Source organism: Fusarium tjaetaba, assembly GCF_013396195.1.
Source record: "Fusarium tjaetaba strain NRRL 66243 chromosome Unknown NRRL66243_c0000018, whole genome shotgun sequence".
In the NCBI taxonomy this organism is placed as follows: Eukaryota; Fungi; Ascomycota; class Sordariomycetes; order Hypocreales; family Nectriaceae; genus Fusarium; species Fusarium tjaetaba.
This window is the reverse complement of record NW_023501214.1, coordinates 182,304-209,401: the sequence shown is the minus strand read 5'-3', so window position 1 is coordinate 209,401 and position 27,098 is coordinate 182,304. Positions and strand designations below refer to the sequence as shown.

The following is a 27,098-nucleotide window of genomic DNA, read 5'->3' as shown; positions in this document are numbered from 1 at the left end:
GGTTGACGGCTGCAGCTACAGTCGCATCCATCCATCAAAGCCTGCCACGTCGCAATTTCACGGCGCGGCACGGTCGCTGGACACTTCGCGCCATCCCGGGGCTGCATGTCATCCTGCTCCCTCAAGACCCGGGTACACAATTACAGTGCGAATTTGGTAAAGGGGGCGCAGAAGCCGATTTCTTTGCCAATATTGGAAAAGAAGCCGCCGTCAGTCTGCCCCTTGTCACTTCCGCTTCATTCCCCTCTTCGGCAAAGGAGCAAGCCAATTATTGCCGTGTCCACACCTCAATTCCATAAACAGGAGGGACTTGAATAAAATATGTCATGGGCCGTTTGGTGCCTCGTTTGCACGTACATGTGTGACGTGACACTGGCCTCAAGATATCTCCAGAACTACGAAGCAAGCAGAGGTGTTCTTTGTCCAGGTACTATCGCACCACGAGACCTCGCCTGCATGCACGGCGACCTGCAGGCTGAAGAATGCGCGTTGATCTGGCCTGGAGTGCCATTTTATGACAAGACGGGAACGGGGCCCCTGCGAGAAAACACGCCCCTGGTTCATTCTTTGCTCTGCTTCAACTTGATGATGAATCGTAATACACCTTGCATTTGTTGTGGTGCCAATTGTCTCGGTCTTGGTCCAGCGATTTCTCGTCCATTGCAGGTTCAGCCAGCCCAACCGCCATAATGTCTCCGTTGAGCGGGTCCAAACAATGCTCGATGCCGGTCACCAGTGATTCAGGCGAGCAGCAAAAGAACGGACAAGGACTGGTACAGAACGCCGTCACGGAAGACCTTCTGCCGACCCTCGAGGTGCCGTGAATCCCGGTACACGGAGCAGGACTATGGTGAAGCTGGCAACCTCCCGGCACCAGGGGGAAAAAGCATTTTGCCATGGCAGTTAAGCGGTGAGGTGGCCGATCTGAGTCCAATACTCCGTATGCATGCGTCCGACACTTGCATTCCTTTTTACCTGCAGAGATCATCGTTTTCATTCGTTTGCGTCGTGCCGGGCTCGTATCCTAGTCGGGCGGGCGAATCTACTTTGGCGGAATTATTATCAGCACCCTCGTAAGACATACAAATACTGTAGTGATAGAGTGGCCAGAGTGGTCAACAAAAGAACTGCCGGCCAGGGGCAGGCAAACAGACCTGAGACAATAGGTAGATGCACATCGCCTTTCCTGGAATGACCTATCTACTGCAGCACTCGAGATGCATCGTCCTTACCGCTTCAAAAGAAAGGAGCTTCTGCGGGATTGAATCATCCCTTGCAGGCCCAGCGATCAGCGTTGGGCGAGGTGAAACCCCGCCCTTTCTTCTCTTTGGGCTTCGTGCATATCCAGGGCTCACAAGGCGGGATGCCATCTCGTACCACTTTGCTGGTTAGACGGCTGCATGGCCCTTGACACCGTGACACCTGGGACCTTGTTTTGTACACAGATGGAGCATCAGGAATGGGATGGGGGATGGGAAACGCCTGCAGTCGACCGTTTACATGACTATTTCTTGGTTGCAATACGACCACGACTGTGATCACTGACTGTCATGTACTTTTCGATACGTACTATGCCTTAATTGTACCATCAGTGCACCCCTCGCGGTTGGCGGACCGGTGCGCTCGTGCAGCCGCAGGATCACGGATCACCCGCAATTCGATCCTGGTTTGAGGAGTCAAAAGTTCTCTACTGCACGTACCCAGTCAAATCGTCAAGCACGACCTGTCCAGGACGGCCACGTTTGTTGTCAAGGCATCTATCTGCAGTGTTCTACAATGAGCGGATCATTGAATGGCTGCTGTATCACTCCAACCCAGACAAGTTGAGGAACATGTTTCATCGACCACCAGGTGCAAGTTGCACCGCGCCGTTTGTTGCGGTGTAGTTGCTATCAATGGATCGAGCTTGGCTCCGGGCCTCTAACCAACCTAACGGGCGGGAAAGCTGGCTGTGCTGTTTTACTCGTCATAGAGCAAAATGGCATTCCCAGCATCAGAACAACCCTCAATCAAGTGCGGGGTCTTTCTTTTTGGTCGGCGACTTGACAATGGATGGCGGAGATATCGTCAAAACTCTGCGAACATATGTCTGCGACACGAAATTAACTGCCCGAAAAGTCCCCGCTGCAGCTTGTATAAGACAGCCAAACTGAGCAGTCCGCAGAGGCTTGTCTTACACCGCATCAACCGCATTCGACTCTCTGTGAAACCACTTTCAGGCTCTCGATAAGCACCGTTTGTCTTATGCGACTATACTTGCTCATCATCCTGTACAACTTGGTCACCGTTTCACCTAGCACTGATCCCGACATTGCAACCATGGCCGACGTCGTGTCCGAAAACCAGGCTTATTTTGGGTGCGTATAATGAATGAGCATTTGTTCTTTGTACTGGGTTATCGTTGCCAAACCGTTTGGGCGTGTACGGTTTGCTTAAGTTACTGGTCGTCTTTTCTTATGCTCCAAGGTAGCAGAGCACACTACCGCATGCGATGCAGTGCTACACAATTCATCCAAAGTCCGTCGCTAATGTATTACAATTATAGCAAGATCGCCACCGAATATGACCAGCGCAACGCGGATGCGATTGTGCAGCTAGAGCGCGGCATCCGAGAGAGGATTCCATTCATTGGTGTCAAGCAAGACGCGAGGTTGCTAGACTACGCTTGTGGTACCGGCATGCTTTCGAGGGTACGAGTTTCCCCTCCCAGGAGAGGTGAGCTCTCAGACGTTGACTTGGACTGACAGTGAGTTACAGGTCTTGGCACACCATACAAGTGAGGCTATAGGCATTGACTTGTCGGAGGAAATGGTCAGGGTATACAACGCCCAGGCCCAAAGCCAGGTCAGTACCATCCACCAGTCCATCACATGAGCATGGGAATCTGTTGCCACGCATCGAGCCCCTTCATCCTCTTCAAGCAGATCTGAATATCCTAACTGCGTGCAGGGCTCTTCCCGCCAAGCCTATCAAGGCAATCTGGCCGATCCTAAGGACCCCTCCCCAACAGCCTTTGCTGATAGCAAGTTCTTCGGATTCGACGTTGCAGGCGTGGGGCTCGGATTCCACCACTTTGACAAGCCAGATCTAGCATCCAAGCAATTGGCCGAGCGCCTCAATCCAGGCGGCGTCCTCTTCATCATTGACTTTGTTGCCCACAAGATAGACCCCAAGGATGCCGCTCTCCGTGGTATAACACATCATGGGTTCATTGAGGACGAGATCAAGAAGATGTTTGAGGATGCTGGACTCACCGACTTTGCTTACCAAGAGCTCCCGGAACCCATCACATTCAAGGATTGTCACGGCCACGATCATGGCCACGGGCATGGTCATAGTCATAATCACCAGCACAATGAGGACAATCACAGCAGCAGTAGTGAGCATGTTCATGGCCATGGGACGAAGAAGGGCTCAACTACAACTAAGAGGATATTCATTGCCAGAGCGTCCAAGCCATAAAAGAGTGTCTAGGATTGTCTCGTCGGCCCTTAGCAATATGCCACCCAGCATCAGAGGCAAGGTATATGACCCTCAAATATGTACGGTCTCAGTGGTTCACACGATGCAAGCTGCCGATGGCCGTCATCTTGGTATTCGGCTTCCAAAGGCGACACGTAATGTCTTGTTCAATACCATTACTTAGCTGCATAAATAATAAGTCACACTGATACCTATAATTGCATAATATCCCTCCGGCGAGTTGCCTCATACGCGATCAATGGTAGTTCCCAGAAGAAATGGCAATCTGAAGTCATCTACAGCCGTTGCAGTCAAAACCTGACTATCCAGGGTACCCAGCTCTCTCAGTGCTCCTACTGGCGTTACATCAGCCACCAGACACTGGAATGAATAAAGAGACTCAGGTCACATTACAAGCCCATTACAAGCCCAATAAAGCCCAGAAACAGCCCGTCTGATCCAACAGTCCGGTCATGCTTTGGTCAAACAGCCGTTCGAGACCGGAGGCTACTACTAGCCCGGCATGAGTAAGTCAGCCCTTCGCCCTGGCAACAGACCCCTTCCGACGAAATCCCTCCCTTCAAGTCTTCCCTCACACCCTTATACCCAACTGGACCGTCCCGTCCCGCCCTTGCGGTCGAAGAAAACCTTGTCCGGAGGAGGAGCCGCGAGTAATGGTGTGCGGATGCATTCTTCCGGCAGCAGCCACGCCACTTTCGATCTCAAGGGATGAAGTGAACCATTCTTGGCACATTAGTCGATGAATAGTCGAAGTTGGCTATGGGAAATTAGAGATGCCGTGTTTTGAAGAAACAAGAGAAGGGAGGGAAATGGCTTGTCCGGGGCGGTGCGATCCCGTGTCTGATAGGCGGGAAAGGGATATCATGTGAGAGTCGCCCCTTCAGCCTCATCCGCGCTTCCAGAACGCTCAGAGCAAGGGTCTCCCAACTCGTGCGACAAGGCTTTGCTCTGCTGAAATGCTTTTGGCCACGCCCTTTGTCATTGAAAGGCATTGGGCGACTCTTGGTAAACAAGTGTGAAACACACTTTTATTGTTGACGCTGGTGCCACCGAGCGGAGGTCTGGTCATTTCCGTCGAATGCGCCAGCTCAAGTGCATGAGATACGTATCGATGACATTAGCCCTTCGTTGTCTGTGCGAGGTCAGCTTCGATTATTGAAACGTCTGTTGGTCATGTAGTGACCGAGTGATGCAATATCATTGGGGTCTGATCGTCGGGAGATTATGAGTTACCATCTCTGGACTAGGGGGGACTTGGCTCAGCTGCTGGTGCGATCCGAGGACATGTTCATTAAACAATCAATTCTATGCTCTAAGAAATCATTTGGGTGCCAATGCCTGGAAGATTTTGGTCTTGACAAGCGGCTAATCTTGGCCGTCAAGTTCAACGACAAAAGCGCCACCAAGGAGAAGGGCCGGCTCTTCGATTCTATGATGCTCGTAGCTTGTATGTTGTTAGTGAATTGGGCACATGAAGAATGAACAAGCCCCGTCGACTGACCTGAGTGTTCCAACACCACCTGCCTCCAATAAGAAAGTTGGTCCTTCTCGTAAAGCGTAGCCAGCCCATCTCATAGCAAAGGCACGCAAGATGTGTCCATGGGCAACGAGTAACACGTCGCCGCATTGATCGCTTCCTTTGTCCATGGCTGGCTTGTGATATTTCTCACGAATCTCCTCTATCAATTGGTCAAGTCTTCTGGTCACATCGTGGGGAGCCCTGTAAGGATGTTAGACGGAACCATTGGAAGTTGATAATCAGATATAGGGTATTCATGTTTAGACAAATACTCACTCCCCGCCAGGACATCCATCCTTCCAGATGTCCCATGACCCTTTGATCCCTTGTTCAGCTCTGATCTTACGAATCTCGGGTGTTGTGATCCCTTCGTAGTCACCGTAGTCCCATTCCCGGATGTAGTCCGTGACCTCCACCTCGGCTTCACATTGAAGGCCAGTACCATCAGGAGCACCATGAGGTGTCCAAGGTAGAGGGCGATTCAGCCCGAGGTTGAGCAGTTCGAATGTACGCTGGGCGCGTTTTCGTGGTGAAACGTAACTGGGCAGCGTATTAGTTCACTCTAGATCAGATAAAATCAACTTTGATTGGTGTTAATGCGACGTGGTTGGAATTCCGAATTGGCTGGCTCTTGTTGGGAGGCTTCGGTGCAAAAGTCATTCTACATGAGGCCATACTACAAGTACGAGATCTCATATTGATTGTTTGGGAATCATGGTCAGTCGAAGGAGCCTTACATGTGAGCAATTTTCTTGGGGGCAATGAGACGATCCGGCCCAACAAGAGCCTTTCCAGTGGCTCTAACACGCTTCTCGCCATTGGAAGTGAGAGGGATATCAGTCAAGCCAGTATGACGACCATCAAGTGACCATTCTGTCTCGCCGTGGCGAATAAGAAAGACACGCGGAGTTGACATGTTTGGAACGATTGGAGCTTGATGGGGAATTTTGCGAATTCACTTGAATTTAACACAGTAACAGTGCCCAGAGTTCAGGCTATTTCGAGTCCGTGAGACTCTGAAAAATGCTGTATTAGGTGTCAGCCAAGCTTCGGGAGTGACCAGAAGGAATATGATCTGACGTGACAGTGGCTTGGTGATGGCGGGGTCAAACGAACCACGTCAAAGTATTGAGAAGTACGGATATTGTGGATGAGATGGAAGTAGCGGGTATTCTATTTCACAGAAAAGGAGATTTTTCAGGCAAGAAAACAAAACCGAAAATAAATCTCTACCTAGGAAAGGAGGAGAAAAGATGGCGAATGGATTATCTCCAACCTTGATTTTGGTGTTGAGGATGAACCTGGAATTGGATGGATTACGTTTGGGTGACAAACCCCGCTGTCTCATCAGTCAGGTACCGTGTGGAGGGGTACCTTCCACGTATTCCACTGACGTTCTTTCAACGTAAACACTCGCCCATTTTTGGAAAGAACCTGACCGACAGGGTGCCTAAGGTAGGTACCAATACGTAGCCAGATTAAACTCCCAAGGGTTTCTCTTGCAGGATAAATGCTATTGCTCTTATGCAGCGGCCGCTTTTGTTGCTTGCCTAATCGTAGTGGTTGAAATCACGAGTGTCCATTGGGTGTATCAGCTTGCGTCTCTGCTTCAAGTATTACGCTGTAACTAACGGTCAAAGGTGAGATAATGGTCGAAACGATAAGTGAAACTCTTTATCCTCACGATAACACGACAACTATCTTGATAAAGGTACATAAGAGATGAGTGGATTAGTAAATAAACAGCCGTGAATCTTATTCTCGCCAGGTGCAAATGACCCCAAAACGTAATTCGCGAGTCTCAATCAACTCGGTCAATCATCCATTACCGCCGTTCTTTCTCTATGAACATGAGAAAACCTTCCAATTCTTTGACTTCTGACCTTCTTTGTTCATCTCCTTGTAGCCCAACTCTTCACCTCCTGAACCTACAATGAGTTTCAAGTCAATTCTTTATAATCTTACCAATCCTTACCAATATTTTACTGACTCCCTCGGACCTCAACCTCCCTAAGCCGTGACATCAACGATACCTCATTGCCCCACGATGCCCCTCATCCCCACTACACCCACTGCACCCTGCTTAGTAAGGCCACCGCTACCGCAAAAGATCCACTCGGCGCCCAACCTCCGTGAGGCCGATAATTCTTCCTCCGCCGTGACCGTGATCCGGCGATCCGCCTCCGACTGTCTTGAAGATCCGACGCCGTCGACTCCTCCGATTGAGCTTCAATTCCTTGATTCTAGATCAAAGACCTTGTCTCCACCACCGCTCAATCCATCACGACCGACCCTAAGCTCCACGAATTCGTCCTCCTCGACATCTGGCTCATATTTTACGGCCGACAAGCTGTCACGCCGACAGCGCAGTAAGCTTTCAGAAGAGATCTGGAAGGGATACTGGTGATACATACGACCTACCGGACAATAACAAAGCATACAATGGCGGTGCATCGGTGGACCAGACAAGAAAAGTTCAAGCGCGGTGTTTGGGCTGTTGCCTTTGCAGCATGTATTTTTGCCGGCACAATCACAGGCGCACAACTAAAGACAGATAACGAGAAGAAAGAGGTATGGCAAACAGAAGGAATCGCAAAGGGCACGACTAATCAATGAGAAAGGCAATTCAAGAGTTCCGGGCGACATCCCCCAACGAACAAATAGCTGCTCTCCTATCCCAACGAAAAACTTTATTATCACAGAAGGCTGTCCTCCAAAGGAAAATGGATGACTTCGAAGTGCGTGTCAAGGAACGTGAGGCTGAGAAGGCGAGAGAAAGGGAAGGCCCATGACCGTGGCGAGATTACAGGATTGGTGCGGTTGTATTATTGTGTTGTGACTCTATTGGACTGTTGGAAACGAAGCATAGGCGTTATGGATGGTTAAAATGTGGTTTACTGGACACGGGCATGTGCTAAACATAAATTATGGAACGGAGCTTGAGAGAACAATAGATTCGAAGCTTCGCCCGAGACATACGGTTGTTTAATTAACGTTTTATTGATTGAGTTACATGTCATGCCTTCTCCCTACGCCTGACCGCCCTGCCATGCCATGCCATGCTCCTGTCCGTTTTTATTCATCAAATCATCTAGCACCATTACCGGGTGACCATGCACTTCTAGTAAAGTTCGTCCTAGTTGCTCCTTTTACTCCAGGACACCCTCGGCAGTGGGCAGAGGAATGGCTCGGTACAAGAGGATGAGAGCAGAGTGAGACTCACCACCACCGGCGAGAGTGGCAATCTTCTCAGCTTCAACCTCTGAAACCTTGTCGTCGTTGAACCACCACCACTTGCCGTCCTCCTCACCCTTCTTGCCAGTCTTGGGATCAACGGGCGCAGCCTTCTTGACATATGAGGTGTAGTGGCCACTGTCGGCGCTGGCACCTTGATGTGTCACGACACCTCGGAGCTCGTACAGACCAGATTGATTGGCTCCATCGTCGTTTCGCAGCTCGGGGTTGATGAGAGCGTTGAGCTCCTTCTTGGCCTCAAGAATAGAAGCGTTTCTCTCCGCCTCGATGTCAGCGTCTGTCTTGAATGTCTCGCCCTCCTCGCCCATGACAACATCGCCATCTGCTGACTTGCCCCCCTTCTTCTCAGCCTCCTTCTTCTCCTTCTCGGTGGGAAGGCCAGCACCGCCTGGGATATCGCCGACGTCCTGATCGTGAGTCTTCTTACGTCGCTTACGGGCCCGCTCGATATCCTCTTCATCCTTGCGAATCTCACGAACCTTGTCGCGCACAGGAATAAGAGCCTTCTTCAATTCGTCGGAGCAGAACTCAACAATATCAAGCTCCATGGGGAAAGTAACCTTTCGCATGATCTTGGCCTTCTTCTGGGTCTCCCGCTTCCAGAAAAAGCGCACAAAGTGCACTGTCAGGTACTTAGGAGCACGAGAGATCTTGGAAGTCTTGGTGTAGACTGCATCACGACCCAGAACCTCTGACTGCTTCTCGAGCTTCTCTTTCAGGGCGGCGGCAATGCCATCTCGCAGATGATTTGTTGAGCTGTCGATGTGGCAGTTGAGCTTGGCGAAGCTCTCCTTGTTAATGATGGGCTGTTCGCCAGCATTGCGCGCCTCTTCCTCATCACACTCCATTACCGAACTGAACTCGCCAGACATGTACTTCTCCACAAAGGAGATCTCCGAAGTGTTTTCGCTTTTGATGCGGAGCTTCTGGTTAAGTTGCTGCACAATCTGGGACCAAGCCTCCTCTGCATCCTGCTGAGCAAAGCCTTGTCCTGTCTTGGACTTCTCCGCAAACTGGGGGAATACTACTCGCAGAGCGTTCAAGAAGTTCATGGGAGGGAAGGAGTCCTGGGTTTGTCCCATTCTCTTGTACAAGTTTGACAGTTGAGATGCCAAGTCCATGTTCGTGCCTGTCATCATAAAGCTGCTGGCGTTGCCATCGGGTTGGTACTTATCGAGCGCCTCCTGGAGCTCTGGAATCAGACGCAGAGTCTGGAGGGTTGAGTTGAGATAACATGTATTTCCAAGGTTGATCAGACCAGCAGGTGTCGCACCAACTTGCTGAGCCTGCTCCGCCTCTGTCATATCCTCGACAAACTTGATCGCCTCTTTTGGTCGGACAAGGGCATCGCCACCAGCGCTTGGGGTACCCATCATCATAATGACCTGGCCGTTCTTCAAGCCGAGTTTGCTCATATCGGCATCATCTTTGAGTTGACCGCCTTTGAGCAAGATCTTTTGGCGTTCGGGTTCGACGTTGGTCAAGCTGAACATCTGGAGTTTGAAGTCCTCGCCAGTAGAGCTGGGGTCGATCTCGACATCGTGTTTCTTGCCTTGATGTTTCACCACGACTGTGATCTGTTAGCATCTGTTTGTGCAATTGGGCTAAATATCATGAAAGCGCGGGCATGAGAAAGTTACTGACCTGATATGGACGACATGGTTTCGGTCTATCGGAGCTCAAGCGTTGGAGGAGGGGTGTGGTAAGACCAATTTGAGTCTATCCAGGCACTGGACGCCGTCTATTCGGGGGTTCTGTAAAGGAAGGCTCTGAAAGAACAATATAATAGCAGAAGAAAAAGAAAACGTCCTGGGTCAGCGTCCCTTTGCTCAAGGTCGGTGTTTGCGAGGCGTGGAAGATGCTAGAGGTGCGTCACCGAGTGGTACCTGGACGAAGGCGAAATGTTAGTGGGGAAAGCGGTGTAGCTTCCGCGGGGCAACCAGAGAGAGCTGTGGCTGTGATATTATCAAGCCACAGGCAGCTCTTGAGGCTCAAGCTTCACACGTGAACCTCTCCAAGTTTCCCCATCATTGCCCCACCTGAAGACACTGGAGACGTCAGGCCTGGCGACGCCTCACTCACAACTGCGCCTCACCTCGCCGAAGCTCCAACCTCCAACGTCAACGTCGACCGACCCCGCCGAGCTCCGTGTTCACCGTCGACATCTACATTCGTGCTATTTCTAGTTAATTGAGGACGTCTGAGGACGTATTTACTGTCATGGTACATGCCCAATGAATCTCACGATCCGGACCGCAAGCTGACAGCTGTCCCCTGCTTAGTCTCAATCCCTCCGACCCTACCTGCAATGCGTACGCAGCAGCTTGACCGCCGCGCTCACACTCTCCAACTTTGCTTCCCAGACCGCCGAGCGACACAATGTTCCAGAGATTGAGGCCCAGACGTCCCCCGAGGTCCTGCTGCAGCCCTTGACCATTGCGCGCAACGAGAACGAGCGTGTCTTGATTGAGCCCAGCATCAACTCCGTCCGTATTAGCATCAAGATCAAGCAGGCCGACGAGATTGAGCATATCCTTGTCCACAAGTTTACAAGATTCTTGACGCAACGTGCGGAGTCCTTCTTCATTCTGCGGAGGAAACCTATCAAGGTTGGTTACTGGTCATGCGATACTCAACTGAGTTACCCCTGACTGACGTTGTTGCAGGGCTATGACATTTCTTTCCTGATAACAAACTTTCACACCGAAGAAATGCTGAAGCACAAGCTTGTCGACTTTATTATTCAGTTTATGGAAGAGGTCGACAAGGAGATCTCTGAGATGAAGCTATTTGTGAGTAGTTGCACCGCAATCCTAAATCAACTCTATGCTGACTTGTCACAGTTGAACGCTCGAGCACGATTCGTGGCCGAGTCTTTCCTTACACCTGTAAGAGCAATCCAATCGCTATTACCACATCCTATGAGATTACTGACCTCTGCAGTTTGACTAAACCCCTCAGCTGGTTTGAGGCTTGGAGTTTGCTTGGGAGTGTCGGCTGCCGCAATGTTTCTGTGACCAGGCAAAATGTATCAACCATTCGTGATAGCATTGAACTGCGGAGGCTCTGATAGGCGAGCCTCATGCCGTCTTGAGAAGGGGGGTTCAAGATAACGACATTAGACATAAACTTTGCCGACCCTACCGAATTGAGATGCGTATCTTTCTGGAAACGAAACCTTTATTGCGTCTGACAACATCATTCTTGGGGCAGAGGCCATGGTTTCCAGTCTTGTGCCCAAATTAGTATATACCTACCTACCTAAGGTAGATCTTGAATTAGAACACTGCCAGTTGAGGAAGAAGGCATTGTCGTGATTGCCTCGTGGTATCAATGGGTCTTTACGTAAGAAAGCAACACGTTTTTGGATTATCTACCATTCTCTCATCCTTCATAATTGATCAACTTTCATTTTTAATAAGCATTATTGCTACCATTATCCTTATTCTATCAGTTACTGGTCACTGCTGAACTCAATTGTCACAATAGCAAGTGAATCACTGTCAATCACTTGCAAGGAACTGCCTCTGATACCCCCTTTCTATTGTGCTCTGCTTTCAGCCTTTTCTCTTCTCCCCTTTTAGGAGACAAGTGCTCAGCACCGTCAAGCTAAAGTGATTTTTCACATACTTTCTTTTCTTGGAGTCAATGCCTTGACCCTGGTGCTGCTTCGTTGCTAGGCAGCTTTTACTTGGCCGTCAACAACAATTCAACCACAAGTGCCCATTGCACTATTTCAAGCTTGACAACGCTAACCTGTCATGCCTGCACCTTCATCGCTTTGAATCAGTCACTGAGATTCTTCTGCTTTCTCTTTATATCTTCTGCCCTTTGCAGTTGACATTATTTCTTTCCTTTCATCCTCTAACCCTGACCACTCTTCGACCTTGACACTCTGGGCTATTCTGCTCTATCAACTCAGATCATCTTGTGATCTTTCAACATAATTTGATCAAGGTTTGTATCCTTTCCCTTGCCTCTTGGATGAGGAAGCCCTTTGATTCATCCATTCTTCAGCCTTCAGCCAACAACCCTCATCCTTGAAATACTGACTTCTACCCAACACTTTCACTCGGCAACGCTAACTATCCATCAAGCCCAGTGCTAGCCTTTAGATACTCTGAAGGCATTTCTTTTCTTTCTCGCCTACGCCCTTACGCCCGCCATACACGAGCCCTGCGTACCGCCAACCCCAAAACCCGAACAGTTACGCGCGCATCTTGAACGCAGCTCTCCGATTGCGCCCATGTTATTGTTCAGTAATCTTTCTGACTCCGCCTCGCCTTCGTCTTCACAAGTGTGTTGCCAGTCCGTAAGTCCTCTTTCACTTGTCTTTGAAAGCTGCCGGTAATATAAGTACCTACAAACACCGTCGTCCCGTTCTTCTCACCCATCTTTGCCTGTATTTTTTCTCGCCGCTGAATCTGACTTGCTTTTCAAACAATAAGGCGGGGTTCAGGAAGCTCAAAGAACCGCGTGCACTCCCTGGGCGCAACCATCGTCTGAAGCACTTGCAAACACTCCCTTTTCATTCTTCAACTAAACTTGTGCCTGCAACTCATTCTTGGGATCACACACTAACAGTGAACTCCAGGAAAGGCTTCTATAATCACGTGTGACCCTCATTGCTCTGCCCTTAAAGTTCTGAACACTCCTCTGTTCTCTTTCTCTTTTCTCTGTCATTCTACCAACGACTTCGGGTGCCTGAGCTTTTATCATCTTCTTTGATCTCCAACTTGTCTCACGGTCAAGCGACTTATTGTAGACACTCAGTTCAGAAACACAGCTGTCTGTCTCAAATTGTCCTTCACCGTGCCCGAGATACACGGCACAGGGTTTCGACTGGTAAGATTTTCCCGCACTCCTATCTAATACCTCCAACAACTAGGGATCTATCTCTAGAGCATTGCAGTTCAGTATCTATTCCTTGAACGATATTTCGGTCAATGACGTTGATGTGCTGACTGACAACTCCTTCAAGTCAGACCAACGCCGATCACTTCTGGGCCACCAGATCGTTCTGTGCTTCCGATGGCTCACGGAGACTCTGGAGCCCAACGCTCTGGCCAGACAGCTTCCAATCCTCCGTTCAATGCGCCGACCTTCTATCCGCAGCCTCGCGGAATCCAAGGTTCGGACGGTGGACATCAACCCGAGGCTGCTTCGAGTATAGTTTCCAACGCGAATTCTTGGGTCCCGTCAGCCCAACAGGCTCTTCACAATGCCCTTCGGGTAAGTGCCTGAGACTCTCACAGATATGGCCTCTCAACCATCCACTAACTCTGATGCAGGCCAGCGGATATGCTGGTACCCAGCCTGGCATGAACATGGCAACCGCCCTTCCTGCACAGTACTCTGACTTTTCTGGACCTCCCACAGCACCGCCGAACAGCCCTTCGGACGGTGCTTCTCTTGCAATGTACTCAGTCATGTCATACGCCCCTAACGCTGTGGCCCCTTAGATGGGAGGCCACTCCCAGGGCAATGGCATGAACACGATTGCTGAGACAGTCAACGGTACAATCGATGACATGGTCAACAGCAACAGCCATGCTGCTCTTTTAGCATCCGGGCATGTTTCCCACATTATGGCTAGTGGTGCTATCCCTTCATCCAACAACAGCCCCGAGCATGTTATCGTAAATGGATCGGCAAATGCTGCCACAACAAATGAGGCTTCTCGTGGCAATCACCTTGCAAACAGTAACACTGGAGGCCTTAGTGGCTCAGGGATTGGCAATCGTCTTCCCAATGGTACACAGCTTATCGTAAGTCTGAACTTTGTCTCGTTTGTGTTATGTTGAGATACATAAAGTTTTATGGCAAATCTACTTCAAGACCCATCCTAACCTTGACAACCCTAGGCTACTCAGCATACTCAGAGCGGAAACTCTGGCAGTGGAGGACAGACTAGCTTCTTGTCTCCTCCCGGTGGTCGCTCATCGGCATCTCAGCCGGGCAGCCAACATTCTGCTCGCTCCCACCCTGTTACTGGTGGCCAACAGTTCTATACCCCTATTGGGGTCTCCCAGACCAATGTATACAACCCCAACTTGCCTCAGAGTGTTTCCTACAATTCGGGTCTTTCTCTTGCAAGCCCCAGTCACACTCCGCAACACTACGGCGGACACCGCATGAGTGCTTCGCAGTCTACTCCCAACTCGGGGCCTAACCAGCATCTGACAGAGCCGCGAAATTACGCACCACGATCATCCGCCCACGGTATCAACAGCTTACCTCCCCCTCGATTCGACTTGGGTCTGCAGGCTACTTCTATGACGCATGAGTCAGCCCCCCAGGACCCTTTTGGTAGCCCCGAACGTGCTGAACCTACTGCGTTGATTCCATTCCCGAATCTGCCTCCGCCCGCTGTACAGCAGGCCATGCTCACAGCCCCTATGGCCGGGCACTTCACCAGCAACATGTCGCCTGAGCTATCCCAGTTGGTAGACACTCCTTCAGGTCTTCCCACCCTTGAGACTGCAATGAAACCTGAGTATTTTCCTTTTGCAAGCGGCCCTGGTTCTGCCAAAGCCTCTGTTGCCGGCGCTGTTCGTCTTAAGAACGTGAGTATCTGTTTAGTCTGAGCTTCATTTCGCTTTTCTGATCTCTTTAGATACCTTTCTCAACCAAGCGCGCCGAGATTGTGGCCTTTATCGGCCGCAATAGCCGTATGTTGCCGGATGTTGAAGAGCCTGTTCACATAATCATGGACAGGGCAACGTCCAAGACCATGGACGCCTTCGTGGAATTTGTTACCATGGAGGATGCGATGCGTTGTGCTGAGAAGCACCACCAACATTCTCAGGCTGGCCGTGTGAGTCGTCTTGGAGAACGCTCCATTGAGGTTGAGCTATCGAGCCAGTCTGCTCTCATGCAGGACCTCTTCCCTCTTGCCCACGGCGTGTTTTGGGACGGCGCAACTCCTAAGGTACTTCCCAACAACCATCAAGAACCTTGGGAGAATTTCAAAGGCTTCATCTCCCCTGAAGAGATGGTCATGCTCGTTAAGCATGTTGAGGTGCCTCATCGATCTCCATTCTCGAAGGAGTGTCCACAGCGCCCCTACGAGTGCCTCATCAGCACTCTCCGCAAGTTTCCCTGGTATGCCGCTGACCACATCACCATTTCTCAGCGGGGTGCGATGTACAAGGCGACTATCAAGCTCCTTCGTCTGCTCAGCAGATCAGTCTCGCAGCAGGATGATCCTGTCAATCTCACCTCCCAACTTTTTCAGCGAGTTGTTCAGACTGCGATGCAGTGTCATGGCTTTACCGCCCTTCAGAAGGATAACATTGCCTTCATGGTTCAGATGATCCCCATGGAGCAGCAGCGCCGTCACCACCAGCCGGCCAACGCAAACTGCTGGGTTCACCAGTACGCCATCACGCGAAAGCCCGGCGCTCCTCTCGACCTTGTTGAGTGGTACATCCGACTGATTCGTGAGCAGAGCACTCGTGATGTCCTGGTCCGCCCTATCCATGAGCGTACCGTCATTCAGGAAACACTCAAGGAGACTGATGAGTACTGGGGTTATTTCTTCAACGAGGTCAACTACATCCAGGGTCCTCAGTTCGATCAAATGACTCTGGGACAGTGTGCCTACCTCGAGCTTTCAGCTATCGAGCGAATCCTTGGCCGCGCTCTCGGCTACAACTAAACAAACGACCAGTGGTACCGTTCTTGCTCTGCTTCGGTGCCCTTTTGATAAAAACTTGATTTGCTCCCTGACTTTGCACATCACAATTCGGCCGACCGATTTGCTTTTTTGAGACGGCCCTATGAGGCTACTCATTTCGCTTCTTTTAGATTTCATTTTCGCACAACGCCTTGCATCTCAGTGTCGCACTGGACTATGTCACCAGTGATCTTTGGTCATCTTTTTCAACACCCAAGACTCCCTAGCCACTTCTTCGGCAATATTTGCTACTCAGCTTTTGGTTGACTTACTCGGGGCTAAGGCTAGAGGACCATAAAGACTGGAGGAAGAAAACGCGTGGCGCACTAATAGGCATGTTAATTCGGGAGCGAGGATGGATGCCAGCTCAGGGTTATACAGAGGACGCTAATGGTTCGGAGTTTAAGGAGTTTGAGGGATATTGCCTGTGCTTTTGGGTCACTCTAGAGTCCAGTGGCTATATAAAAAATAATGTAATTATTAAAAAACAAAAACAAAACACAGTTTTTGGTAAATTGCGGTGGCTCTGATGCCGTGCTATGATGTTGACTGGGTTGATGATTCGTATTGATTGTACAGTGTACGGAGTATATCCATATCCATCCATGGATATCAATGTTGTGTCCCTAGTGCTCTGTATCATGCATGCCCCGACGGTTTCACCTTTTGCAGCTCCTCTTGAAAAGGTATTTTGCATTGTTATCCGGGATTTACTTCAGCAATGGCTTATCGGCCGTTACATTTTGTGACATATCAGGTTTTGAATATATTTCCTCTGTCCGTTTGAGGATTTAAGCAGGGTGTGTGCATAATAAATAAGACTTGAGAATGGATCAAGTGGTTAATGCAGCCCTGAAAAGCTGCATATTTATTCAGGTACAGGCGCTGGATAAGCCCCTCTGCCCCTGTAACAAAGGGAACGCACAACAACTTTGGGGCTATGTCAAGTGAAGAAAACAACGAGATACCTCAATCAACGAACGGCCTTTTAAGTCTACACTGCCTGAATTTACGCAATTATCCTCGTCACTTGTCTACCTAAGATAAAGGTCCTGAGCTCAGGTAGCTGGAGTTATAGAGAGAAACACCTAGAAAATCACCAGACTAAGGTACCTACCTAAGTTTATTTCTCAGCTTTCAGCCAATGAGAAGAAACATTCATCAGAGTGTGTCCAATGTAAACGGCCTTCAGGGTATCATCTCCACTTGCCGAAACGACAGGGCGTTTCCCGCCCTTGGCCCACGGACACTAATAAGGTAGGATCGGCCGTCAAACTGTCTCCCTTAATAATAAGGTACCTAACGTTAGCCTGGGTCTTTCATTCACCTGATAATTCGTGCTCCCTTCTTGAACGGACAAACAACATCATTAGTCGAATTATATTCGTCGAAACGAGTTTCACTTTCCCGTGCGTGTTTGTGTTTGTTTGTCTTTTATTATTGTGCTCCCGTCTCGCTCGGCAGGTGCACCAAAACAATCCACTTCAGGAGCCGCGTCAGACAAGACTCGTCAAGTCAAGTCAAGTCAACAAGGACAAGGACAAGGACAAGCTGAACACAAAAGGCTCCGACCTCCCCCACGATCTCCATCACTGGACTCATCTCACCATCGTCTCAATCATCTCATCGTGTCCCACCTTCTTATAGCCTCATCAACCACTACCATGGCTGCCGAACAGGATAAGACCGTTCCCGCTGCCGTCCCTGCTGAGAACCCTGTAACTCCCGAGACGCCTCTTAACAAGCTCAATGCTCGCCTTGAGGATATCTTCACCAAGACACTCCACAAGGAGATGTGGGGTGTCCAGCTCACCAACATTGACCATGTCCCAACAAAGGTCGTCCTGCAAAAGTTCCTCCGCGCCAACAATGATGACCCCGTGGCAGCTGAGAAGCAGCTCACTCAGGCCCTTGAGTGGCGCAAGAAGATGAACCCTACCGCACTCGTTACCCAAACTTTTGACAAGAGCAAGTTTGGTGACTTGGGCTATGTCACTGTCCACAAGGGAGAGAACGGCAAGGAGACCATCATCACCTGGAACGTCTACGGGGCTGTCAAGGACAACAAGGCCACCTTTGGCAATGTAGAGGAGTAAGTTTTAACCCCAGCTTCAGGGAGCAGAAGATCTGGCTATACTACTCTAAACCTGGAGGACTATTGATTCATTCGTCAAATAGTCCTCAAAGTTTGGAATAGTTCAGCTAAATCTTTACATAGCTTCCGTCTAAAGTCTTGAATTTTCTTGTTTAAATGAAACAGCTTCACTAACTCTACACTAGGTTTATCAAATGGCGCGCCGCCATCATGGAGCTCAGCGTTCAGAAGCTCAAGCTTGACCAAGTCACTGAGCCAATTCCTGAGGGGGGTGAGGATCCTTACCAGATGATCCAAGTCCACGACTACCTCAATGTTAGTTTCTTCCGCATGGACCCCGCCGTCAAGGCCGCCAGCAAGGAGACCATCACCGTCTTCTCAATGGCTTACCCTGAGTTGCTCGCGCACAAGTACTTCGTCAATGTTCCCAACATCATGGGATGGGTGTTTGGCGCCATGAAGCTCTTCCTTGCCCCTGCTACCCTCCGCAAGTTCCACCCCATGGCCTCTGGCACTACACTGGCCACTGAGCTCAAGGGCATCGTTTCTACTTTACCCAAGGAGTATGGGGGTCAGGGACCAAGCGTCAAGGAGGGTATGTCTGTCTCGTTGACTGAGGCTGGCGTGACTGAGACTGGTGAGACCAATGCGGAACCTTCACCCACTGAAGTTCCCGAAAAAACTACTGCCACCGACTCTACCACTGCCGAAAAGACTGCCGTCGCTCCCGAGTCAGCTCCCGCTACTGAGAAGCCACTAACTGTTGAGCCTGTTGTGGCCGCCGCGGCTCCTGCCCCTGCTTCCGCTCCTGCTGCAGAGGCTGTTCCAGCCCCGATTCCTGCTCCTGTAGAGGCAGCCAAGGCCGAGACTGCAGAGCAGGCTGCGGAGCAAGCTGGAGAGAAGCCCATCGAGGAGGCTCTGGAGAAGCTCTCCGTCGACCCAGCTGAGTCTGAGAAGAAGGATACTCTTGCTACTGATGTTGAGAAGAAGGAGACGGCTGCCTAAGCAGCGCTGCGTGCAAGTAAAAAGGTGCGAGTGACAGGGTGAAGGATACCAAGAAACCGTGTGATTTGATACCATAAACAATACCCCATTCAGTTATGAGGAGCGCACCAGAGGTGAAAATCACTGCTTAGAGATGTTATAATTCTACAATAGACTGAGATCGAGAATCAAGACGCTAGTGTCTGTAAAGGTATCTAATGCGTCTTGCTGTGATGCCTTTGCTGCCGTACCCTAGAGAGTCATGATACAGAGGCAGGCTACATAGGGGAGGCAAAACTCACAGCTTCTATCCTATCCAGGCGTCGGAAATACTTGGGTAAATCTAGTGCCTCTATGAATGTCTTGAGGCTATTTCATTTTTACACCCTAATTGAGTATCATAGGTTTTATTATACTCCGAGGCCAGGGGACCTAAAGTGATGCGCTTGCTGATAGCTGATAATGATGCTAGAATAACTAGATTGCAAGCATTCTCTCTGTGCCTTTATGGCGACTGCGGTATGAATGACTATCTACCTAATCATGGGCATTTGAAACGGTTGGGGAACTTCCTGGGTCAGATATGAGGGAGTGACGTCTTAGCCAGGAAGTGTTCGACTGAACGCCGCAAACGAACATAACTCTTGACTATAGGCTCTCTTTGTGTGTTTCAGATACCTGCTTCTAGGTATAGTAGGTAGATAGAGCAAAGTCAAAAGCAAAACAAAGCTTTAGGCATTTGGTGTTCGTCACGGGATGTTTTTCATTCCACGTGGTCAACAACTGATGCCTTCAACCTCAATATCTAACTTGTACCAGCGACCTATCACGTCTCGGAAGTCACGGCTATTCGAAGAGCAACCTTGGTCATTCTATCTTATCAGAGAATATTTAAACTTGATCGAGAGAAGTGGTGGGATGATACGATCAATGACTGGTTCGGCTGTCAACATACCTAGGTAAGTTGGCTGTGGCGCTCACCACTTTCGAAGTAATGGCATCGATAGCATTTGGACTGTCGCTGAGGCATTAGAAACATACAGGAATTGTGACAGTGAGTTCAAGTTAAGGGAAGTACCCGACACCGATACAGGAAAATGAACCACCAGAAATAAAGTCTACAGTGGGCGTAAACGAGAACGAGCTGCGTTAGTGGAGAGGCTGGCTGGTCTTGATCCGCATAACTGCACCCGCCGCGATGACACGTCACTTTTAATGGAACTTGGGACGTGACCAAATGTATAAAAGGATATTTGTAGCATCTCCATGATGAAGCTCTTCTACGAGGGAATGGGACAGGGGACGAATTCTACATCATAATGGCAATCTTCAGAGACCATTCTGCTGCCAAGGTTGGAATTGGTGTCGATATGCGCACCAGCCTTAGTAGCACGCTGCTTACCAGACAACGTGCATAGGGTACTCTCAAAATAACAATGACTGACACGGAAAGCACCGCCCAATGTATTATTTGCAGACGTCTTCTCTGATGCTGTGTTAGCGAGAGACAGTGGTCCTAGTGGAGAAATTGGTTGTCCTCGACCTCTTCAAGTGCATTTGCTCACCACAACCTCAACGATACACGGCTGCTGGGGTCGGCTGTCGCTCGATTGGCAAAATCACACCGTTTAAATTGATTGGCACCTCGAGGTTTTGACAGAAAAAGTCTGCATGTTGTACGAAAGACAGTTGAGGGCAATGCGAGTAAGCTTCGGTGATGAATTGGTATGATACTGCGTATGTGCACATGATGTGGTGATACGCCACTGCAGATGGTACATGGCACTGAACTGACGATACCGTAAAGGAGCATACCGAGTCCAAACTTGTCAACACTTGCAGCAAACAGAAGCAACAGACTTTATGGATGGATAGAAGTCATCGCGCGCTATTAGTTCAGTGCGTTGAACACCAATGGCCCATGAGATACCGAGATGCACTTCTGGTGATCACTATTGACCGTATCAGTGAATCTTTAGAACAATGTCCCAGTTTCTATGGAAATAGAAATAGTGTAAGAGGCGCAATTCTACACTTGATAAATCTTACTGCGAAGAACACTGACTGCGGTGGTGCTGGAGTTGCAGGGGAGGGATGATGCCGGACTAGAACCCGTGATTTGGTGATCCTTCAGGTTACATGGGCGATATGCGTATTTTTTCGGCAAATGTTGACCTTGAAAAGGCTCAGGCAAGTCGAATCATCACAGACAGGACAAGAATGCTCGAGTCCCCGGAGTCGAGTGATAGGCTTTCTGTCGCTGCAAGGGAGTGTTATCCGGAACTAGGGGATCTTTGGTGCACGGCACTTCAGGTGCAAGGTCGTGGACGCAAATAGAGTGAAGTCGACTTTGAAGATTTTGCTTCGAATCTGAGTACAAAAAGGAATTTTCGGATTCAATGGGCAAACTGAGGTGTTGGACTCGCTCTTGTTTGGCGTGCAGTGTCGAAGTGGTTTGAGGTCCGTGAGAACCTCAGTACCCGCCCTTTTCGGAGTAACTCGCCCGCTGGCCCCTGAACAAGGAACGCAACGTCACTCACGAGCATTTTCTAGAAACCGAGACTTTTCGATTTTTGGATTAAACACGAAACTCGGACTGATCCTGAGGCATTGAACAATTATATGAAGATCACGTCTGTGCTGAAACATGGCACCTCCGGTACTCGGTAGCCGAGATGCTTGGTCAACGAGGCTGTGATGCGGTATCCGGATATCGTCACTCTGAGATAACTCGACAACGGGCGACATACATACTCAAATTTTTGCATCGCCCGTTTCGAGTGAATACACGAGTTTGAATCGGTCGGATAAAGTGGTGGTATCTGAGTCAGATGCTGTCAAGGCTGAAAGTGGCAAAGCAGTGAAAGATGAGATATCGAGTTGGAGACCTGTAACTCGAGCAATATCAAGTGTGTGTGCATGCGATCAAAAAATAAACATATGCATAGAATCAGGTGCAATTTTTCCAATTCCATGAATGCTTTGGCTGCTATCGTACCGCCGTCGGAAATAAAGTAGCCTCTTGAGTTTCGGGTGGTCTGGTCTGTCTGTTTGGCCTTGCTTTGGTCTAGGAGATTCGCGTTTGCCTCGAAATTGAGCCAGCCATGTTCATCCTCGCATCCTCTTGTTGATTTTCTCCTCTTTTGCTCCCTACATCCCATCCCATCCCATCCAGGAGCACGCTCACTCATCAGCCTTTTTCTCCGGGGGGTCAAGCAAACTCAACTCAACTCTGCTCAACTCCCTTTTCTTCCTTACTCTCCCAGCCTCTCTCTCTCTCTCTCTCCCACAACCAACTGCAACACATCGATACCATCCATCTCTCTTGGGGTATCAAGAACCTAGGTATTGATGTATTACACTTGAGCACGAGACTTTTATTCTCCACTATTCGTCTCTATATCTCTCTCATCTCTTTTTTTACCCTTCCTCCTTCCTTCATCCCCCCCTCCTTTCGTATCTCTCTATTCCTTTGACCCTCGTCACGTCCTGGCCACTTAATCCCACTTTTTTCTTTAAATCAACCAACAAAGAACGCGACGAGGTCTAAACGCAGCATCAACATTCATTGTTGAACTTCTTTCAAGACAATACAATACAATACACACAATACGGCACAAGACATAATAACCCGATCATCTTGTCTTTATCTGTAAGTTGCTCTGATGCATTCTTTCTCGTTCATCAAATCCGAGTGATTCACTCTATCGAGCCTATTTTATTCGACTGCTCTTCTCTTGCTTTCTTCTATCAACATCACATCAACCTCCTTCCCGCCTTTGACACTCTCCGCATTCCCTTTCGCTCGCCGAATCCATCCTTCCTTCTCCTTTTTCGGCTTTTCTTACTCCTACACGGAAACTACTATAGTACGTACCAAGCATTAGCCTTGGGCTTTACCTTCCTCTTCCCTGCCTGCCCTGGGCAAGTCTAAAGGTTGGACCGGCGCGCGCGGGGGGAAAGCACCACCCACTCGACTAGGTATTACTGTACCTGTCTAGTCGCCCACGCTCCTTCCCGCGCCCATATCCATCTCTGGGCGCGCCGCGTTTGCTTCTCACTTCCATTTCATTTAACTCTCTACCTCACACTTTGTTCTTTCTACACACTAAAATTTATCAAGCACAGCGTCTTGACTCCTTTTTCTCTTTAATTTACCCAAATCATCCATTTTCTTTACTTTTTTCTACACTTTGAATGACTTCTGGGTTCTAAATATTTCGCGTCAAACAGTATATTACACCACTCAGGCGAGCTTTTGCCCCTGCCGAAATGGCACTCTTATTGTCCTCTGAGGGCGCCTTTGAGGTCAGCTCCACGGACGATTCTTCTTCCAATGTCGCGTCTGCAACTTCAACACCTCCTACTACCGTCGCCGATGAAGCCAGTCTTCACTCCGATTCTCCCAAACGCGATGTCGTTCACGTTGCACTCGAGTCTGACTCTCCCGAAGTCGCGCCCACTACATCCGAGCCCATCGAGCCTACAGAGACCGACAGCGCCGCCAATGCGCCGCCTCCTGCCCCAATTCGCTCGCGACGTAGCCGCGTTAGTGCTCCGGTTTACAATCTCGTTCAATTGAGTGGTACAGCTGGCCATGGAAAGCGACGCGCCAAAGGAGACATTGTCGCGGACCGACGACGAAGAAGAAAGACCATCTCCGGCCCAATCTTGGGCGATGACAAGGGAACGTCCGATACTTCTCAGGATAAAACACCCGAAACCGTACGCAGTGGTATCGACGCGCTGGGAGCTACTCAGTCAGCCAGCAAACTAGACTCACCCCGCCCTCGTCGCCAGAAGATCGCGGAGGAGAGTGGCTCGAGCAGACGTTCTTTGACGCGTCGGTCCAGTGTCTTTGCGCCTATCGCAGCTACACCTATTACTAAAAACTCCAAGGCTACCAAACGCAGTCGCAAATCCATGGAAAAGCCCTCAACGCCCATGTCACGCGAGCTGAGGCGTCTACAGGACACTAAGGAGTTTGCGCACATCGACGAGAAGCCCGTGGTCTTGAGTGTGTGGTCAAACGGAAAATTTGTTGACCCTAAGGCTGCCAAAGCAGCCTCCCGAAAGAAGGCTGAGCCTGAACAAGCTGCCCAGGAGCCCAAGGAGGCCGAGCCCGAGCCCGTGGTTAACACCAGGAAGCGTCGGGTCAAGAAATATCTTACCAAGGGTCTCTACGCTGGACAGGATGCTCCCATTGACATTTCTAAGGGCTTGACCGTGGGAGAGAAGAAGGCCCTGGCTCAGCTGCCGGAACTCATTCCCAGCGGCCGTGTCAACAAGACAATGCCTTTGCCCATGTTCAACGGCCTGCGCACACTCATTGAAGGCCGCGACTTCAAGCTCCCCTACCAGGTCTGCAACCCGCTTCCACCAGGTCAACCTAAACCTGATGAATGGAAGAAAATGACAAAGAGTAAGTTTTGTGCCGAAATTGCGAGTTTAACACTAACTGTATCTAGATCGCTTCATTGGCGAATCTAAGGATTACTGGAGAAAGTCACCCCACTTCCACGACTATTCATCGAAGTGCGTTTGCAAGCCGGAAGATGGGTGTGGCGAGAGCTGCCAGAATCGAATTATGCTTTACGAATGTGATGAGCAGAATTGCAATGCTGGCAAGCAGTATTGCACCAACCGTGCTTTTGCCACTCTCACGGCGCGCCGAAACAAGGGCGGAAAATACCGAGTCGGTGTTGAGGTGATCAAGACTTCCGACCGTGGATATGGCGTCCGAAGCAACCGATGCTTCAGACCGAACCAGATCATCATGGAGTATGCCGGAGAAATCATCACCGAAGAGGAGTGTGAGCGCCGCATGACCGAAGTATACAAGGACAATGAGGTTAGTTTATAAGTCATTATGCGACTCTGATTGGACGAATTGGCTGACTCAGCAAAGTGCTACTATCTCATGAGCTTCGATCAAAATATGATCATCGACGCAACAACAGGATCTATCGCGCGTTTCGTGAATCACAGCTGCAACCCAAATTGCAGAATGATTAAATGGATCGTTTCCGGACAGCCGCGAATGGCCCTGTTTGCGGGTGATAAGCCCATCATGACAGGTGATGAGCTGACTTATGACTACAACTTTGACCCTTTCTCGGCCAAGAACGTACAGAAATGTCTTTGCGGAGAACCCAACTGCCGTGGTGTTCTGGGACCCAAGCCTCGCGAAGTCAAGCAGCCCAAGACTGATCTCAAGAATGCAGTCAAGGGCGCTGTCAAGGCAGGCAAACGTAAGCTTAAGGAGCTTATTGGAGACGAAGGAGACGATGGCAAGAATGCAAAGAAGCGCAAGGTGCAGCCTGCAAAGGGAGTGAAGCGAGCGATTTCCAACGCTGGTTCTAAGATGGCCAAGGGTGCAGCAAATGCTTTCAAGAAGGGTGCTTCCACAGTAGCCTCGACTACCAAGAAGGCGGCTCTGGGTTCAAAGTCACCGGCTAAGCGACGTGTCACGACTGGAGCTCTCCTTAAGAAGACGACTACCAAACGAGTCATGCAAACATACTCACGCACTCCACAGAGACGAGCATCGGAGCGTGCATCGAGTGTCGGCCTTGTCTCTGCACACCGAGCCAAGAGCTCTTCAGTGACCAAGGTGTCGACTAAGACGACGAAGACGACGGCCAGTCTCAGAAGGACATCATCCCGGGTGGTCTCACCCCGACAGGCATTGGATCTTTCACGCGATGGCGAGATTCGGGTGGTCGCAGAAAATTAGGAATATCAGAGAGTTGATGACGTTGGGAAAGGGATTTGTGTTTACTGATGAAGGATGCATTCTCGCAGACCTGGACTGTTCCGTTGCATCATGAAATGAATCAAGAATAGGAGCAGGAGAAACGAATCGGAACAGGAATAGGAACAGGAGCAGAGGAGCGATAGGAAATATGGGTGCTAATTTTGCTCTTTTCCCGCCATTATCTTCATTTCATTGCTTTTCTGCGGGCGCCAGGGCGTACAAGGAGGCAAGGTTTGGCATTGTACAGTATCAGGGAACGGATGGATGGCTGGCCGGCTGTTGGTGGTCTGTAACCTTGCTTTAGCTATCTTTCATGCTTGCTTTACGGTTCAACACGTATTGTAATGATGTTTGGAAGTGCTTGCTTGCTGTGTACAGTAGTTGCAGTGTGTATTTCTCGTGATCAAAATGCGATGCGAGGCTTTGCAATGACATTGATGGCCAAGGATCAGGGGTTATGTGATTGTATATCCCGGGCACTGAATCAGACTTGATTGCACATTCCTGAAGACTCACTCTGCCTTTGCTGGCTGTATTGATTTGTAAATCACACTTTGATTCGTATAGACTCACTCCTCGAGGCATTGCGAGGCGAAACAAGGCATCGGAGCTAAATGCACTGCGCAGGGGCATATTTGGTATTGTACTAAAACTTGTAGCGCAGGACTGATGAGTCGCAAATGCGCATTGCGCTTGTGAGCATTTATTTGGTATTGCTCTTTCTAGGACGGGGAGCGCAACGTCCATGTTGTAGACTTGGACAAATCTCAAGTGTTGCTGGTTGGGAGGCGAGTGTTTGTACGAGTTCCTGGCAAGTTTCGGTTGTTGCTCAGCCCAGGGAATCAGTTGTTATTGAAGCCCCTGAGGATATGAATTGTCAAATTGTAGACTCTAGCTGACACAACGGAGGAGTCCCTTGGAATCGAAACATGCTGTGTTCCAGCGGTCAAGATGCATAGTCTCGTTGCTTATCATTGGATGCTATGCAGGTGAGCCGGCTTTGGTCACTACAGGCACTTCCCTTCTATCTATTCTCTGGGGAATGATCGAACGAGAGACTGTTCTTTAACTAATGTCTAAATTCTCTTTTTAAGGAATTTAAATTCCACTAAATTGTCTATAAATGCCTTTAAGTATTAATTTTAATGACAAGAACTCCAAGTAAGACTCAAACTTGAAGTTGTGATGAAGTGACAATGCTCAGTGTCTCCTCTCTCCTGATCTCAAAGATCAAAACTAGTTCTCACTAGGGGCCTTAGATAGCTTGTAAACCACTAACCTATTGTATGTAATGAAGTCTTACACTCAGGTGTCACCGCCTCCTTGA

The 27,098-nt window shown here is 49.6% G+C and overlaps 8 protein-coding genes across 8 annotated transcripts; 6 read left to right on the top strand and 2 right to left on the bottom strand.

Moving 5' to 3' along the window:
- Nucleotides 1-2,319: 2,319 nt before the first annotated feature.
- Nucleotides 2,320-3,462, top strand: FTJAE_768 (2-heptaprenyl naphthoquinone; the record flags this gene model as incomplete). The annotated part of the gene is made up of 4 exons (XM_037354420.1): nt 2,320-2,357; nt 2,546-2,690; nt 2,758-2,844; nt 2,950-3,462. The coding sequence occupies 4 exons, from the start codon at nt 2,320-2,322 to the stop codon at nt 3,460-3,462; spliced, it is 783 nt and encodes a 260-aa protein (XP_037212168.1).
- A 1,386-nt stretch (nt 3,463-4,848) lies between these two features.
- Nucleotides 4,849-5,918, bottom strand: FTJAE_767 (2 3-bisphosphoglycerate-dependent phosphoglycerate mutase; the record flags this gene model as incomplete). Its single annotated transcript, XM_037354409.1, has 4 exons — nt 4,849-4,912; nt 4,985-5,203; nt 5,279-5,542; nt 5,740-5,918. 4 exons carry the CDS (start codon nt 5,916-5,918, stop codon nt 4,849-4,851), a joined length of 726 nt encoding a protein of 241 aa, XP_037212167.1.
- Nucleotides 5,919-7,049: 1,131 nt separating this feature from the next.
- Nucleotides 7,050-7,794, top strand: FTJAE_766 (uncharacterized protein; the record flags this gene model as incomplete). Its single annotated transcript, XM_037354398.1, has 4 exons — nt 7,050-7,088; nt 7,250-7,371; nt 7,468-7,573; nt 7,624-7,794. The coding sequence occupies 4 exons, from the start codon at nt 7,050-7,052 to the stop codon at nt 7,792-7,794; spliced, it is 438 nt and encodes a 145-aa protein (XP_037212166.1).
- Nucleotides 7,795-8,151: 357 nt separating this feature from the next.
- On the bottom strand, nt 8,152-9,917 carry FTJAE_765 (ubiquitin thiolesterase; the record flags this gene model as incomplete). Its single annotated transcript, XM_037354387.1, has 2 exons — nt 8,152-9,827; nt 9,902-9,917. The coding sequence occupies 2 exons, from the start codon at nt 9,915-9,917 to the stop codon at nt 8,152-8,154; spliced, it is 1,692 nt and encodes a 563-aa protein (XP_037212165.1).
- A 560-nt stretch (nt 9,918-10,477) lies between these two features.
- On the top strand, nt 10,478-11,209 carry FTJAE_764 (actin 2 3 complex subunit 4; the record flags this gene model as incomplete). The annotated part of the gene is made up of 5 exons (XM_037354376.1): nt 10,478-10,480; nt 10,540-10,866; nt 10,924-11,049; nt 11,101-11,145; nt 11,201-11,209. 5 exons carry the CDS (start codon nt 10,478-10,480, stop codon nt 11,207-11,209), a joined length of 510 nt encoding a protein of 169 aa, XP_037212164.1.
- Nucleotides 11,210-13,288: 2,079 nt separating this feature from the next.
- Nucleotides 13,289-15,917, top strand: FTJAE_763 (uncharacterized protein; the record flags this gene model as incomplete). The annotated part of the gene is made up of 5 exons (XM_037354365.1): nt 13,289-13,489; nt 13,549-13,707; nt 13,765-14,025; nt 14,122-14,823; nt 14,874-15,917. 5 exons carry the CDS (start codon nt 13,289-13,291, stop codon nt 15,915-15,917), a joined length of 2,367 nt encoding a protein of 788 aa, XP_037212163.1.
- A 1,682-nt stretch (nt 15,918-17,599) lies between these two features.
- Nucleotides 17,600-19,035, top strand: FTJAE_762 (SFH5-phospholipid transporter; the record flags this gene model as incomplete). The annotated part of the gene is made up of 2 exons (XM_037354354.1): nt 17,600-18,027; nt 18,216-19,035. The coding sequence occupies 2 exons, from the start codon at nt 17,600-17,602 to the stop codon at nt 19,033-19,035; spliced, it is 1,248 nt and encodes a 415-aa protein (XP_037212162.1).
- A 4,251-nt stretch (nt 19,036-23,286) lies between these two features.
- On the top strand, nt 23,287-25,750 carry FTJAE_761 (histone-lysine n-methyltransferase ASH1L; the record flags this gene model as incomplete). Its single annotated transcript, XM_037354343.1, has 3 exons — nt 23,287-24,436; nt 24,483-24,865; nt 24,923-25,750. The coding sequence occupies 3 exons, from the start codon at nt 23,287-23,289 to the stop codon at nt 25,748-25,750; spliced, it is 2,361 nt and encodes a 786-aa protein (XP_037212161.1).
- Between the last annotated feature and the right edge of the window lie 1,348 nt (nt 25,751-27,098).